Raw genomic sequence first — 18,020 nt, forward strand, 5'->3', positions numbered from 1 at the left:
CATCACCCTGAGGCAGAAGACCCCCTGGGAAGCTAAAGAAAGACCAGGCTAGTACCTCGTGGGAGTTCACTGTGTCTCTGTAACTAGCCTCCATTAATCCCCTGCACTGAAAAATACTCTGCCCATGATAGACTTCTGTTTGGGGGGCACGGTTTTAATATATTATGTTAGGCAAGTTTAATACAGCCAACTAAAGTATGTGCCACTCTGGGTTGCTATGTAGGGAGGGAAGAAGAGGAAAACTAAACTGAACTCAGGGGTCAGTTTTGGACTGATGTCCCCCCCAACCCCCCGGGGCCTGTTCTGCTTACAATAAACCCCTTCCTGGCTCTCAGCTTGGGTGTCTCATCGATTGATTATTTCCTGCAACAATAGAACGGTCAACAGAATGCACAGTAAACTTGCTCTGGCCAAGTCTTGAGTTCTTTATTGGGGTGGAGAAATACAAGCAAACAGGAGAGAATGACCGAGTTCATTCTGGTCATTGTCCGGGCAAAGACAAAGGGCTGGGTAAACACACAGCATCTGTAAGAGTTTGGGGTGGACCATGGCTGAGAAATTCAGGGACTTTAATTAAACCTTCAAACTGTGGCTACAGACATGCTTTATACGTCCAGTCATGTGTTTCCAGACACCTCTCCTGGCCTCGGCACAGCAGAGAGAGCGACTTCTCCAAGTGCAGGGAGGATTGAGGAGAAAAGGGTGGGCAGGTATAGGAGAACCCCTGTAGAGCTCAGCTCTCCACTCTCTGTTGGCCTCAGCGGGCACTCAGCGGGCACTCAGCGGGCCATGAAGCAGAGCTCATAGGTGGGGGGGATGTTGCCAAAGCCTGAGATCTTGTGAGAGATGTCAATATCAGCAGGAGGCACCAGAGACCGTAAGGAGAACCTCTGAAGGATGGTGGTGAAGTACAGGAAGAGTTCCATGCGGGCCAGGGCCTCCCCGACGCAGATGCGCTTTCCTGCAGAGACACGTGATGGACTCCTCAGCATCTCAGCTCATGGCTGTATCCACGCTGTGGGGTCATTATCAAGACTCACTGGGGTCCCACTGCTACTGCTCAACTACCAGCTGTCACCTAGAGGGACCGGACAGGGCAACTTCTTGTCTGCTCGCCCAGATTCACCCCTGAGTTAGAACCAGACAGACAGGTTCCAAAGAATCCATGAGGGCTGGGGTGGGACTCAACAGAGCATGGACTGGGTTACACCAGTGAGAGACTGGAGTGTGTAATTCGGCGATAAAACGTCTGCTCAGAGTGTGTGAATTCCACCCCCCCCCCAAGACCAGAAAAAATAAAAACTTCAAAACTCTGTTCATTTAAATTCCTCAAAGGTATTTCAAATGTCTTAGGTATCAAATACTAGTGAGATTAAAAAAAAAAAAAAAAGCTAACAATTGTATTTAGGGCTGTCTTTCTGATGGCCAGGAACCGTTCCAACAGCAGGAAGGAATTAATCTCCATTTCATGCATTTCAAGGTTGAGAACTGAATAAATCACGCAAGTCTCCAGGTGTCCCATGACAGCCACTCACTGGCCGGCAAACTTTGGTCTGTGAGGCCAATCTATGATGCTGTTTGTGTCTGTATGCACACAGAGGGCATTTAGAATGCTTGAAAATATTCAGAGAAAGAGAATATTTTTGTGTAAGTGAAACAAGTTTCCTTCAGTACTCCTGAATAAATATGTTTACAATTTCATGCATACATGACCACATAGTCAAAGTGTTGTCAGTGGCTACGTTTGTCCACAGTACACGGCAGATGTGCGTGGTTCAGACAAGGATCATATGGCTGACAAATCGTGAAATATTTTTAATTTGATCCTTAACACAATATGGTTAAGTCTACTAAATGCTTGCTCACTGCTGTTGTGGCGCTAACATTTTCTTTCATTGTTTCCAAGTCTGGACCTATCTCGCTGTGAGCCCAGGCTGGCCTTCCTCTTGAAATTTTATTACTGCCGTCTTTTGAATACTGAGATTTCATACATGCACCACTGTGCCTACATGTCCACAATCATTCAAGTGAATGGTTCTAATAGTCCCTGATCGGGGATTTTAGGGTTCTTATAATCCTAATACACAGTCCTTGGAGAGACTACTCTAGCACTTATCTGGGGGGGGGGGGAATCTAGGCATAATTACCTACCAGAGGAAAAGGCCACAAAGGCATCATTCTTCTTGAAGCGTCCCTGCTCATCTAGGAAGTGTTGAGGATAGAAAGCATCGGGGTAGCGGAAGTATTTGGGATCTCTGAGGACTGAGCCAATCAGTGGGTACACATCTGTGCCCTGGGAGACAGTCAGGCCATTAGAATTCTACACTGGGCGGTGGGAGGGAGAGGTCGGGAAGGGAGACAGGGCAACAGTGGGGCGCGTCACCTTGGGCAGAAAGTAGCCTCGGAAATGAGTGTCCCGTATGACATTATGGGGGACACCCAGGGGCACGATGTCTGTCAATCTCTGTATCTCGTGGATGACAGCATCAGTGTACGGCATCTTGGCCCGGTCCTCCACTGCTGGCATGCGGTGTGTTCCAATCACCTGGTTAATCTCCTCGTGAACCTTGGCTGTAAGACGGAAGGAAGTATACCAGGAAAGGCGACAAGAAAGGCTGACGTTTGTTTTCATGTTCAGTCTTTGTTTTTGTGCTTGTTTGTTTATCCAAAGGGCATCACTAGGCAGTTCATGTTGGACTGGGACTCACTATGTTGGTTTTATAGGGCCCTACTCAGCCTCATACATGCTGGATTACATGTATGAGGCGCATGTCTGGCCAGGGAATATCTGTGTTGAGAGGCTAGGGCAAGTCATGTTCTGAGCTTTGCAGATGTCATTAAGTCAAGGATCTTGAGATGAGGATTTTGTTCCTCGATCCAGAAGGCTCACACATGTTTGGATTGTTTCATTATATTTAACAACAGGCATCACTGGTACTTGAACACTCATCCGGCATTGGGAAGCACACAGCCTAGATCCACGAGTGCCAGATGGGAATTTGGTCTTTCATTAAAAATAACAAGAAATGAGGGGAAAATATTGATTAGGATAGTGTGCTGGGTCCAGCGGTACTGTTACACATAGGTGTTGCTTTTGCCCAGACAAAGGCCTGTTTTGAACTTGACTAGCACAGAGAAAGGCCAAATTAGAGTTTTCTTCAGCAACAAGTGACTTTTGATGACTGGAGTTCCCCAACCAGATCAAATTCTAGTTTATTAGACACAAATTCTGTTTGATATGGACAATGTAGTCAGCTGAGCAATAGCCTCACGTAGCCTTGCCTGGGTGTGATGACACACGTGTCATCCCAGCTTCCCAGGAGGCTGAAGAAGAGTGGTCATCGGACCAAGGCCAGCCTAGACTGTGTAGTTAGGTCCCATCTCCAAAAGAGAGGGGAAGGGAAGAGATCCACCTTCCAATCCTTGACATCAACGTCATGTATATAAGGATGGCATGAAGTCGCAGGTCTCACTAAGTTCTGTGAAATGAAGAGATTAGCCAAATCATACATATTGACCATGTAGCTGAATCGTAGTGACAAAGGCGGGTAAGAATTAGGAGAGGAGGGATGGTAACAGAGGCAAAGAGATGGGAAGGTGCTCTGCTCTGGCTATGCAGATTCAGGAAACAAGCTTGAGCCCAGGAACTCAAGGAAGACTCTCTGGGAACTGGAAAGGCAGAGAGAAAGTCACTGTCTTCCTTGATATCACTCTAGCGGAAGCCATTCTGAGCAGAAGTCCTGACCAGGAGGGTCAAATGACAAATACAGGCTATTAAGACTCAACAGCCACAGAGAACAAATATAGGGTCGGTCAGAGAGGTGAAGGCCCCAGGTTCTGAGGTCATCAAGGCTGTGGGATTGTACAATTTCAAGATTGCCATCCTTCCAAGGAGGCATGGGAGGTACCAGATGAGATGCTCAGAGTGAAACTTACCCTCCACCTCGGGATACTTCATCATCAACAAGAATCCATAGCGCAAGGTGGAACTCACAGTCTCTGTGCCAGCAAAGAAGAGATTAAGGGTGGTGAGGACCAGGTTCTTGAGGTTGAATTCTGTGTTGGGGTCGCTTTTATCCTGAAAGCAAAGGGAATTGTCAATAGGATCACCTCCTTGAGCCTTTATCTTCTCTTTTCCTCTGTGTAGAAGACGTGCACTTGTGAAAGGAGAAAAGATGGGTTAAGTGAGTCCAGAAGAAACGATGCAAGCGGGCGTTGAGGCAGGAGCATGTCTGGTGTTTTAGAGGAAGAGCAAGAGAAGGTCAGTGGACATGCAGTGTGCAAGAAGGTAAGGGAAGAGGAAGCAGAATCTTGCACAATTTGAGAGTTTGAGGGGCATTAGAATTCAATTGCCAAATGCTCGGTTTCCATAATGATTTCTCGAGAGTTCTAATAGTTAACACACAGGCATGCAGACTGCATACGTCCTGGCATCTAATCTCAGTGACATTCAACTTGTGATTTCATGTGGTATCATGAAAAACAAGGAAAATCTCATTTGCAGCAAAATGGGTAGAAGTCGGGGAATTAGGTTGCTGGAAAAAAGCCAGGCACGGAGGCAACTACTGCATGTTTCTATTACAGACTAAAGCTAGGAAACATATACTTGAAAGCAGACCATGCTCACAAAGACACGAAGGGTTTTGGTTTTGACCAGTGCACGCTGTATGCTTATAGGGAAGTATCACAGGAAAGTCCACTAATGTGCAATTAACAAGGGATGGCTATTCTTGGTTGTCAGCTTTAAGTGGGAAGATCTACTTCATCTGGGTCTTTGATGTGGAGAGATACACTTTCAATGCAGATCTTCCGAGGTGGCAAGATCCACCTTTAATCTGCCAGCAGCCTATATAAAGGACATGGAAGAAGTAAGCTGGCTCTCTTTGTCTGTTTGCTCTCATCCTTGCTGGCAAGTCCATTATTCCCTGGCATTAGAGCTGACTTCTTCAGTGTTCTTGAAGATACTGAAGACCAGCTCAAACATCCAGCCTTAAAGACTGAACACCTACTGGATTTTTGGACATTCTATTGGTAGACAAACATTGTTGACTAGCTGGACCAAAGCCTGTAAGCCATTCTAATAAATCCTAAACACACACACACACACACACACACACACACACACACACACACACACACACACACACTTTGTAAGTTCTGTTCCTCTGTGGGTCAAGACCCACAGGTGTCGCATATCAGCAAAATTAGTTATGAAGTAGCAATGAAACGATTTTATGGATGGGGTCACCACCACATGAGGAACTGTATTACAGTTTAACATTAGGAAGGTTGAGAACCATGGCTGTAGGGAATCCTGCCTACATAGTTTATGCTGAAATAAATCTGATTTTATTAATTTAAAGGGAGTTTATTTGGAAGGTTCAAGTGGCTTACATTTCTACAGTCATATTTTATCTAGAGATAAACTATATGAGATAATAAAGTAAACTATATGAGATAATAGCAGTTGCAAGATGGGTTTGGCACATCAGGGATGGAGGCTTCAGAGGGCAGAAAGAATGTCGTAAGGGAGAAGTACCTGGTACATCTTGATGAGAAAGCAGTCGATGAAGTCCCTAGGGTTTGAGGGGTCAAAGGATGCTTCATTGATCTTGACCCTGGATGCAATGAAGGTCTTAAGCTCTTCTATCAAGTCATAGAGGTGGTTGTGACTTCCTGGAAAATACTGCATGACTTCCCAGAACATGTCATATAACTGTGAGGGAGATGCAAAGGGGTGTGTCAGTCAAGGGTGTCAGGGACCAGATGGGCCAGGTTCTAAAGTCAGAGAGTTGGGCTCATGTAGCTGGGGCTAGGTCAGAACAGAGCTCACTCTTAAACCCATCATCAGGGAGACTGAAAAGGAAGATCAGTGGTTCAAGGTCAACCTAAGCTACACAGAGACATCCTGTTTCACTAACTAGTCTACTGTTGGGTCTGAGGTTTGGCTGTAACCCTTTGTTTCCTGAACAATTGGACAAATTGATAAGTGCCTCCTAGGGATGGAGAGCAGAGGGTTAGGTGGCATACAGGAAAGGCTTGCTTGAGAATAAAGGGTGGGCCCAGAGCTGACTGGTGGCTGCTAAGTACCTGTGCCCAGGGCTTGCTCATCTCCACAAACGACTCATTGATCATCTTCAACAGGTTCTGGAAACATTCGTCCTCATAGTCGAAGCGTTTTCCAAAGACAATGGAACAGATGACGTTGGACACAGTGCGGCTCAGGTAGAAGGTGGGATCTATGGGCGCTCCTAGAGGTAGACATTGACTATGTTGGAGACAGTCACATGAGAGGTAGAGCAAGAAAACACTCAGTACCCAGTATAAGTCCTGGTCTCATTGCCAGCCTCCCTACAACAGATCAAGCCACATAAACTGTCACCCACATTCAGAGGGCTTAGATGGGTCCCATGCAGAATCCCCAGTAATCGGTCCAGTGTCCGTGAGCATCCAGTAACTTGGGTCAGCTGTCTCTGTGGTTTTCCCAATCATGATCTTGATCCACCCCTGCCTTGCTCATATGATTCTTCCTCCCTCAACTTGGCATACCAAACTTTGTTGACTGCCAAGGGAGGCCTTACCTCCTCAGAGGAGTGGGTGTAGATGGGATGGGGAAGGTGGAGGGGGCAGGAAAAGGGGAGAGGGGGGAACTGGGGATAGTATGTAAAATGAAAAAAATTAAATTAAAAAAATGGTCTTGCCAAAAGAAAGAAAAAAAAAAAAAAAAAAAAAAAAAAAAAAAAGGAAAAAGAAAAAAGAAATCACTCAGTGTTGGCACAGAGCCCCGAATTTACTGCTTAGTGGTATACATGAATGCATGTTCTCATACCTGAGTCTAGTTTTACCAAGCTGCAACCTGGTTTGGAAATCTCCTAATTGATCTGTGAGTGTTCAATATGATGATGCTTGTAAAATGCCTGGCATGGCCTGGAATAAACACCCAAGAAATGCTAGAGAAATTCAGCCTTTTGTCACTGATAACCACATGCATTTGTGGTGGGTGGAAAGTAGTAGAGTACACATTGGGAAAAAAGAAAAACAGACAAATAAAAAAAAAAAAAAACCATCACCTGAAGGGCTGGAGAGACAGCTCGTTGGTGAAGAGCACAGGCTGCTCTTGCAAAGGACCCAGGTTTAATTCCCAGCACCCACAAGGCAGCTCATAACCACCTGTGACTCCAGTTCTAAGAACCGTCTGGTTTCTGGGAGCACTAGGCATACACAGGTACACAGACATATGTGCGAGCAAAACATCTGTCCACAGAAAATAATAACACGATGTAAAAAAGAATACTTGAATTCAGTCTAGGTCTATCACAAGAATCCATTTGGCTTGTTAAGAAATTCCTCCTGGGGATGGGAAGAAGAGGGCTCAGTAGACAGATCGCTCGTCATGTAAACGGGAGTTAGAATCCTAAGCACCCAGATAAAAAGATAGGAGGTTTTAAAGAGTGTAGCATCTCATCTCTGATTCAGCACCTGAGAGGTGGAGACAGGTGTTCTCTGGGAAAAGCAGGCTTAGCTAGATTTGTGGTATCAAAGCAGCCTGGGTTCAGTGATAATCCATGAACAACTCAGTAAACAGAGGTGTGAGGGATGGATAAAGACAACTGATGTCAGCCTCTGGCCTCCATATAGATGTGCACTCGTGTGCAAGTACATGTGCGTGCATATGCACCTGTACATGTGAACATGCATACGCACATGCATACATATGGAAAAAAAACAATTTCACTAAGTCTCAGGTGTATTATCTGTAAAATGGAATCCTGGTCAAGTAAATTGTGTAGGGTCAATTTCTCCAGAACCATGTGTACATTCATGATGTACAACACAGCAGATAACTTCTGGAGGTAGAAGACTGGTTCAAAGCCATGGGTGGACTCCTTATTCATTCATCTACAGAGTCCAGATGTAAAGAGCTGTGGGTCTATATCTCATTATCTATTTGTTTCTATATACTGCTCAATCTTTTCTTTTCTTTCTAGACTCTTTTGGCTCCATACCTTATTTTAGGCACCTTTAAAAACTGCAATAATAATAATAAAAAAATCACACACAAACAAAAAAACCTTCAGAGTCTGTATGTGTTGACCTACTCCTGGGCATGGGGAATCTCTGTGGAAGATGGTTGATATTAATCACTGACACTTCATCAGAGAAAACTGATTTTCCCTTTCCAGCAGGCATTGACTGCAAATAGCTTCTTGGTTAGGGATATTTGTCTGTTTTGACTTTGTTTTATTTTATTTTGAAAGAAAGAGCATGAAGTTGGGTGGGTACAGAGGTGGGGGTGATCTGGGAGGAGCTGGAAGGGGAAATATGACATAAATAATATATTGTATTTTTGAGAAAAAGTTGAATGTAGTAAAATACCCAAGAGAATAGTTTTTCTGAAGAAAATATGTATGTGTGTGTGTGTGTGTGTTAACTGGAGCAATTTCAATTTCAAAGTCATCCTGGCTGCATGGTGAAACCATGCCCCACCCCCACACACACCAGAGGTGGGAGGGAGTAAAGACCTTCAAAAGGAGACATTTCTAAGCATTTGTTTCACAATGATGTGAATATGCCAACCAGTGACACATTACACTCTTCTAATAAAAATTATGTTTTAATTGAATTTTTATTTGTATATAGGTATTTTGCCTGCATGTATGTCTATAGTATACAAGCATGCCTGGTACCTGTATAGACCAGAGGAAGGCATTGGATCCCCTGAAACTGGAATTATGGGCTGAATGTTGTGAGCCCCATGTAGGTTTGGCAATCAAACTCAGATCTCTTGGATGAGCAGTCAGTGCTATAAGCAGCCAAGCCATATCTCCAGCCCCAAAAACTGTACCTACCCTTAAAAATGGTGAAGACTATAAGTTTTGTGTTGTTTTCTTCATCACAATAGAGCCTGTATGACATAGAAACATTTGATCCTTTCTCTGAAAAGACACAAGCTCACCCAACACTAGAATGCTGTATGGTTTCTTGAGCTGCAGACCCCTGAGATCCACTCATAAGCATTTCTAGAGTCTCTCAGAATCTTCCACGTTGATTTTTAACATATGGAACCTCACTGGAAGTTTCTATGAACCCATAATGCTTTCCATCCTTTCCCATTACAGGTCTTTCTTCCACCAAGTCTCCCCACGGACTTAGCACTCCGTAAACACCAAGTCACCGGATGTGGTCTCCATACCCTTGACTTTATGGATTTCTTCCAGTAGGTAACCAGCCTCCTCCTGTATCCGCTCCTCAATGGTCCGCTTTCCCATCCCGAAGTTTCGAAGGATGATCAGGGAAAACCGCCGAAGAACCTTCCATCGTTCTCCATTGGACAGAGCTAAACCTGCGGGAATTAGTGTTCAGGACCCTGCCCCTCTTCCCTTTATGCTCTCAAGGCGGTGGCACACACCGTTATGAAAGCTCAACATTCCAGACTCAGTGGGAAATCAAGATTCCCTCTGAAGGAAAAGGGAATAAGGCCAGGAATAATCAGGGAGAGCAAGGACGTTTTCTTATTGGCTAGCGAGCTGTGGCTAGGTTAGTTTCATGTTTCATGCCTAGAAAAGTGGAGGAGGTAAGGATGGAATTCCATATAGAGAACTCCTTAAATGGAAATGCTAATTCTATTTTCTGGGTACCATTGCATTATTCAAATATATGTATGTGTGTCCATAGATGCTCACAACTGTACATCAGTGCACCTGTACAAAAGGAGTTATCTTGCACGAAGACTATAGTAAAAACCACCTGAGGTGTGGATTGGTGAACTGCTTGGGAATTTAATAGGGTCATTTTAGAATATATTGATAAATGAAAGGAAAAGTGGAATAGTGGGGTTCAGAGGAGGGCATCAGATGCCCTGAAACTGGAGATATAGATGGTTGTGAGCCAAACTCAGGATCCCTGGATGGGCAGCTAGTGTTCTGGACTGGAATGGTGTATGGTGTGGTGAATGGGTGGGTAGATGTCTCTCTGTCTGGTTAGCTGGCTGGACAGATTTGAGGATGAAAGACTTTGAGTGGCGTGTTAGTGGATGGAGAGATTAAGATGAGCAGATAGTGACTAGAAGAAAAGGTGGATGGATGGATAGAGGAGCAGGTGGATGGAGAGATTAATAGATGTGAAAGATTCATTGCGTGAATCAAAGTAGGGGTGGATTCATGGATACATAGAACATTGGACGAGATATATGTAATAGGATGGAAAGATGTTTGCATGCAAAGGATAACAAATATATTTTGTTGGATTTCTAGAACAATGGGTAGAACTGAGAAAAATGTATACTGACATGAGGATAGATAGACAGACAGATGGAAAGAGGGAAGTGAGACTCCCTGCATCTAAAGAATGCAGGCAAGTAGGAAGGGCAGCATAGTTGACACTAGACAGAACATTCCTACATGCCAGTACTGGTGACCTGTGGGACCTGCATATGGGCAGATACGAACTAAGCTTGGCTGTGACGGCCTTGGGGGGAGGCTACACAAATAATTCCACACAGTAATTCATTGAGAGTAGAAAATAACACTGGAAGCACTTTAGAGTCCAACTTCTGGAATCGAATCCCAAAACAAAGTAGCCCTTGACCATATTGTGTGACATTACCTAACCCTTCTCTCCATTGGCTTTTGCACTCTTGAAATTAGTGGAGTGTCCACTCCCTTTTCTCGGGAGTCAATGTAGGTGACTCATGAATCACTTACCAGAGATCCTTCAACACAGCGTGCTGCAATTATTTCTGTTCTTAAGTGCGGCTACTTACCATGACCTTGGAAGTTCTTCTCGAGTGTAGGCATTTCACCACGGCCGCTGAAGTCATCTGCTTGGTCTACCAGAGCCTCCTTCACAGCCTCGTGCCCACACAGGACAACCACTGGCCTTGGACCAAAGTACACAGTGAACACAGAGCCATATTGTTTCTGGAGCTGGGAGTGAAGGAAGACACCAAGGGAAGGAGTAAATTGGAGTGTGACAAGACCCAGTCAAGGAAATGTAGAGGGTAGAGATGGCAGGAGGAGGAATAGGTAGACTAGGGGAAGGTCCAGGGTTTGGAAGGGCTATTGGGGGGGGGGAAACATCCAATTGATTCCTGTGACTTGGATGGCAAATATCCCCAATTTTGTACATCTTAGTTTTGCTTGCAAGACACTGGACTTGGAATAGTTGAACTCTGCGATCTGTCCTGCCTCTCTTTGAAATGCTAGGTTTCTGTCATCTTAAAATTCTAAGACGATTTGAGAACAAAGGTTGTGCTTATCAAAGTGTGATTCTCCCAAATCCTTAGACTGATCCAGAGTCCCCAGGAGAGGGGGGTTGTTCTAGTGTACTCAGAGTCTAAGAATTTTTTCCCCCTTGATGTTAGGATTCTGTAATTTAAGTTTCCTAAAGTTTCTTCCTGAGTCTGTGTTTGGGAATCATGAGGTCTGGTGTGTAGTCAGCTATGCCGTTTGTTGCCTTCATTTGCTATAAGAAGAAATGGATGCACTCACCTTCAGGAAGGATTGGAATACGGCATCAATGCGGACTTGTAACAGGTTCCCCAAAAACGGTATTGGTGTGGGGCCAGGGGGCAGCTTCCCTCCCTTACTGGTTCTCTTCCAAGCGATCAAGATGAGCAGGCAAGACACACAGAGTGCCGTAAAGATGCTGAAGGCCCCTCCCAGAGCCATGGTCTGGGCTTTCATCCTTGGATCCAGATGCTGCCTAAATAGCTTCTAGGAGATCAGCTTGTGTGGAAATCTGAACCCTGTGGGAATCACACTATCCCTGTATTATGCCATCAGGAGGCAGATCACTTGGTGGGTGTGGAGTTATGTAATTTGTAATCTCTCACCTGCACAGAGGTATATTGAATTCACCCAGGAAAACTGTACATGGGGTTATCTCTTTTCTTCCCATTTCAAGTTTCTCAACTGTCTCTCGGTTTCATATTATTTGTGGCATCTGAGAAGCAATTTGTTTATGGGGAATCTGTACAAACAGTAGACTTTCCTACATTATATTGCCACGTGAACTCTCATCCCTCGGACCTTTGTTTCTTGCCCTTGGAATGCCAGTTCCTTGGGCATTTATGTCACCTGTCCAGACTCCATGATGTGATGTCTAAGGTGCAGAGAGCCCCTCAGAACCCGCACTGTGGGAAGGATTCACCATGAGAGCTGCTGCCTAGCATTCACTGTCCTTAATCTCAACAGCTCCCAGCTCTTTTCATGCCAAATGTCTGCAAAACTTCTTTCCGATCCAAACACATTGTTCTCTTTTTCTGTTCCAGGCACCATCACGCAGCTCTGACCCTGTCATCAGATGTCTGGCTTCTCACCTTTGGGAATGGAGTTCCTTTTATCTACCTGCTTGGGTCAGGCATGGCACCCATGACTGTAAGGTCAGCAGCTAAATCAGGACTGAGGGCCAGCCTGGGACTATGTGGTAAGTAAGAACTGGACAGGGAGGGTGATGAAGCTCGCTAAGCTGCAGTCTCCCGCGTCCAGAAGTGGTGGGAATTCTGGGCAGACTGAATGTGTCACTTTCTTCATCTTGGGTCTGCTGCTAGGAGACCGTTCTTTCTAAAGAAACAAGGAAACAATGAACTTTACACTGTGTTCACGGCTCATGTGTCCCTGAACCGCACTCCGCCCTTCCTCACAACCTAATACCCTTTTCTCAGTTCCTTTCCACATGCTACACTACACATACGTATGCGCATTTGTTTACATATATAAATGCATACATGATGGAAATTGTTCTGGAGGTTCCTCAAAAATAAACAACATACCCTTCTCAAACAAACAAAAAACCAAACCAGATCCCCCAAAACCCCCAAAAACCAAAAAAAAAAAAAAACAAAAAAGACAAAACCCAGGCTGCCATATAGCTCATCTATTTCACCCCTGGGCATCTACCCAGTGAACCCCTCACCATCACCATGGAGATGCTTGCACCTCCACGCCCATTTCTGCTCTGTTCACTACAGCAAGGAAATGGAACCAAGGTGAACGAAAAATGAAAACCTAGTGTATATCTGACATCTCATCTTGTTCAGCTCTAAAAGAAAAACGAAGCCATAAAATCTGCAGGGAAACGAATGGATTGAGAGGATACAATATTAACTGAGGTGGTACAAGCTCAGGAAGAAAAACAAAACTCATTTGTGGGTCCTAGGATGCCCACCTCTAGGGTCTCTCTTGACTTTTAGTTTCCTTTTTACCTCCCTTTCTCATTACCCTCCATAAAACACACACGCACACGCGCACACACACACACGCGCGCGCACACACACGCACACGCACACGCACACACACACGCACACACACACGCACACACACGCGCACACACACGCACGCACGCACGCACACACACGCACGCGCGCACACACACGCACACACACGCACACACACGCGCACGCACGCACACACGCACACACACGCACACACACGCACACACATGTGTGCACACACGCACACACACGCGCACATGCACACACGCACACACGCGCGCGCACACACACGCACGCACACACACACATGCACACACACGCACACACACAGGGATAATCTCTTAATTCTGCTATGGTTGTGGTGATGAAGTACGGGTGGGTCTGTATTGTGGCAGCCGTGTCTCATCTACCCAACTGGAAAAGAATGGACCTTGCGCTGGCTACGCCTCTGTCAACCTGACACACAAACTTTGAAAGAAAGAAGGGTCCTTAACTGAGAAAATGCCTCTGTAAGATCTGGCTGTAAGGCATTTTCTTAATTAATGATTGATGGAGGAGGGGGCAGTCCTTTGTGAGCGGTGCTGTTCCTGGGCTGGTGGTCCTGGGTTCTATAAGAAAGCAGGCTGATCAAGCCATGGGAAGCTGGCCAGTAAGCAGCTCCCCATCCATAGCCTCTGCATCAGCTCCTGCCTCCTGGTTCCTGCCCTGTTTGAATTTCCTGTCCTGACTTCCTTCAGTGATGGCCAGCAATGCTAAAGTATAAGCTAAATAAACCCTTTTCTCCTCAACTTGCTTTTTGGTCATGGTGTTTCATTGAAGCTATAGAAACCCTAACTGAGACAGACCTAGAGAAAGCACCCTTCACACAGCTCTCCTCGGGAGTGGGGGCGGGGTGGGGAACTTGAACTCACAACTAGAAACAAACTAAAGAGAAGTAATGATTGCAGAATGCCCGTTTCCTAGTTAGCATCGACACAGCAACTTGACACAGCGCAGAGTTGTCTTGTACGGGTCTGGGAGTTTTGGGGATTGTCTCAGTTAGATGGGCTTGCAGACATGTCTGCAAAGATGCTTTTTGGTTGCTTCTGTCTTTGTTTTTATTGCTAATTGATATAGCAGGGCCCAGCTCACTGTGGGCAGTGTCATCTCTGGGCCGGCAGTTCTGGGTTGTATAAGGAAACTAAATGCGCACATGCCAGAGGTAGCAGGCCAATAAGCAGCTTTCTTACACAATCTCTGTTTCAGTTCCTGCTCTGACTGCTCTCAGTGATGGGCTGTGACCTGGAGGTGTAAGCGAAGTCCTTCCTTACAGCAGCAACAAAGCAGAACAACCTGAAACAGAAGCATGCAGTTATGGAAGCCAACCTGTGAGGGAGACAGAATGAGGCCCAAAGAAACCAAGAGGAAAGAGGCACAAGAAAAAAACTCAGAGTGATGTCAACATTGAGCTGAGAGAGATTTTTTCAGGGGTGAGGAATGAATGCCAAACAGGGGGAAAAAAGCCAAGAGCAAATCCAAAGAAACAGAGAGTAGAGTTAGCATTGGGCAGAAAAACATCTCTGAATCAAGTGAAGTCACTGAGAAAAGATGCAAGAAGGGCTGGACCCAGTTCCCTCCACCCCTCCCCAAATTAAACCAACCCTGATGGGGAGAAATCTAGATGAAAAGTTGGAACTCAAGATGGAAAAGAGAGATGAGCTGACTGGGCAGAGAGATGGCTTAGGTGACTCAGCAGGTAGAGCGCTTGTTGCATCAAGCGTTGGCCTGAATGTCATCCCTAGAACCCACATGAAGGTGAAAGGACACAACTGACTCCAAAGGGTCGCCCTCTCACCCCCAAGTGTGGCACACACACCCCACAACACCACATACATGCCCACACAAGAATAAAGCAAGGAGATATTACAAATAACTGTCTAGTGCTTAGCCGAGGCAAGAGGATCTCTGTGAGTTCAAAGCCATTCCGAGCTACATACCAGGACTGTGTCAGAACCCTTCCTCCAATACAGACAATGGAAAAGGAGACAAACACAGACACAGAGTCGGACAAACCCAGGTTTAAGTGAGTCTATCTCTATAGGTACCTTTCCAAGGCAGGAGGCCCGTGCTTCCAGTACTGTCTGTGGTGACTGAAGGGCAGGGCATAGCATGAGCTTTTTAGGTGCTTGCTGATATTGGGGTCACTTTACCTGAAACAAAAAAATCACCAACAAGACCTCATCCCCCTGTGAACGAAGGTGATGGAGAGGACCACATTCAGTTAGGGCATGAGCGCTGTGTCTTCTCCTGCTTGCACAGAGTGTGCGTGGTCTTTGTGTGGGACATCCATGAAGGCCAGAGGAAGGTGAACCTCCCCTCTGTGCCTTTCCTATGATAACAATGTTGTAGTTCATATTTATGGGTGCATTGTGACTGCACATGTGTGGGGTGCAAGGCAGTGTTTGTTCATGTACATTCTAGGTGATGGCGAGGAAACCAACTCAATGCCATCTCTTCTACATGTTTTATGATATACAATGCATTATTATCCATCATGGTCACCTTACTGTCCAAAGACCACCAGAACTTACTCTTCTAACTACAAAATTTTACCAAATGGCATCAAAGGAGCTGGGTACCAGTTTCTTGAAGAAAGAAACAAGACCTTTGTCTTCCATCAGCTTCAAATAACTCAGTGTGAATTAAAGACTTGAATTTAGAACTACTTGGAGATAACTCCTCAAGACATTGACCCAAGCAATGATTAGTTGAACATGAGCCCCAAGTCACAGACAACAGGAATTTTAAAAAGGACCAATGGGATCACGTCTAACAAAATTTACACATATTTTTTTTCCCCTAGCAAAGAAAGACTCAAGAGAACTTAAGAGGCAACCTGTAAAATCACAGAAAATGTTTTCAATGTCACATCTACTGTTGTGACCAAAAGCAAGTTGAGGAGGAAAATGTTGTTTTGGCTCACACTTCCACATCACTGTTCATCACAGAAGGAAGTCAGGACAGGAACTCAAGCAGGGAAGGAACCTGGAGGCAGGAGCTGATGCAGAGGCCACAGAGGGCTTATTGGCTTGCTCTCATGGCTTGCTCAGTCTGCTTTCTTACAGAACCCAGGACTCTCAGTCCAGGGATGGCCCCACCCACAATGGGCTTGTGAGGAGGCACTGTAGCATAATTAGGTGTTTTTAAAATGACATAATCTAGCTGGACGTTGGTGGATCAGGCCTTTAGTCCCAGCACTCGGGAGGCAGAGGCAGATGGATCTCTGTGAGTTTGAGGCCAACCTGGTCTACAGAGCAAGTTCCAGGACAGGCTTCAAAACAATATAGAGAAACCCCGTCTTGAAAAACCAAATAAATAAATATATAAATAAATATCTAAATGTTCCCCAAGAACTTTCATGCCTTGATATTTTCACTCAGAAAATGGTTTTAAAATATATACTGATATTTGGGGGTCTTTGGGACAATTCAGTGAATCAATGACAAAGGCATTTCATCTATTTTGTACTTTTTCAGAAAGCCCCCACAACTATCAGAGGGCTCATTGTCCCTGAGCAGGACAGATTCTCCTGCTCTCAATAGTCAAGTTGTCTGTAGCTTTTTGCCTAGGGGCGGGTCTTATGGCATCTTTTTTTTTTTCTTCTATTCATGTCAACTGCTGTTGTCATTGTGCAGGTCTTACTTAGACAATCACATTGTTAAGATGCCATGGATATGGCTTCTCTGTCATGTCTTAGAAGACACTATCTTTCACCAGGCCTCCTGGTCCTCTGGCTCTTGCAATATTGTCTAGGATATATACTCAGAGGCTTTTCTGCTTTCCCTTTCCTTATCATTTCTATATCATATTTCCCTTTCTTCTTTAGAAAGAGATTGACTATGACCATTAACCATTTATAACCAGCCCACCTTAAATGAAATAAACAAAAACATTCATAAACAATATTTTGGGAATTTGTGCATAATTCTCTAGACTACTTCCTGTTGATTGTGGGGTGCTGGTGATCTTGAGGGACCCTGAGAAAATGTGAGATAATGGCTCAGTCCTGGGGAGACCAGTTATAATCTTTGTTGATAGACAGCATCTGTTAGAGTTCAAGAGGTTGCCCTTCATCAAATCTGGTCCATCTTATCCTGGAACAAATCCACAGCCTCTTGTTTTCTGTGGAAACAAAAGCAAAACCACCTCTCCAAAGCAATGCATCTTTTAAATTCCATTTTATAAATATATTTTTGACTTGTTTTAAAGTTAAGGCATTTAAAAATATTTAGGTTGGTATATTTTATCAGTCTCTCTTTTAATCCCATATCTCCCAGCAACAGTCTCTTGTTTACCAGCTGTCAAAAAATTCAAAAGCAACACAATAACATACAGGCTCCAGACTCCTTGTGTATTTCCATCTTTATGTGGCTTTTTTCTTTTATACTATGTTTACTATGTCGTTAAAGACTTTATTTTACCAGACTAATGTGGTTTGATCAAGCCAGACCGCCTGAAACAGAGTACCAGGTGATCCTACATTCAAAACAGCTGGACAAAGCAGCCTTACAGACTACAGCCAGGATTTCTGCATCTTAGATTCCCCCATGACAGCGCCCCTTACCAGCAGGAAGTAGTTTGGAAAAAATGACGCCCAAATTCCCAAATATTGTCTATAAATGTTTGTTTCCATTTAAATGGACTTGGTTATATAAAATAAATTAAAAAAGACTTTATTTTATTTTTAAAAATTATCTATTTCTTTCTATAATTGTCTATACCCATTTTCTTTCTTTCTTAAGCCTATGTACATTGTAAAACACATTAG

The 18,020-nt window shown here is 44.6% G+C and overlaps 1 protein-coding gene across 1 annotated transcript; it reads right to left on the minus strand.

Annotated features, from left to right (window-relative positions):
- Positions 1-779: 779 nt before the first annotated feature.
- Positions 780-11,669, minus strand: LOC127238380 (cytochrome P450 2G1). The gene is made up of 9 exons (XM_051206968.1): positions 11,490-11,669; positions 10,763-10,925; positions 9,194-9,343; positions 6,091-6,251; positions 5,540-5,716; positions 3,937-4,078; positions 2,384-2,571; positions 2,152-2,293; positions 780-961 (listed from the first exon to the last, which is right to left on the minus strand). Exons 1-9 carry the CDS (start codon positions 11,667-11,669, stop codon positions 780-782), a joined length of 1,485 nt encoding a protein of 494 aa, XP_051062925.1.
- Positions 11,670-18,020: the final 6,351 nt, after the last annotated feature.

This window comes from Phodopus roborovskii, unplaced genomic scaffold (genome assembly GCF_943737965.1).
Source record: "Phodopus roborovskii unplaced genomic scaffold, PHOROB, whole genome shotgun sequence".
In the NCBI taxonomy this organism is placed as follows: domain Eukaryota; kingdom Metazoa; phylum Chordata; class Mammalia; order Rodentia; family Cricetidae; genus Phodopus; species Phodopus roborovskii.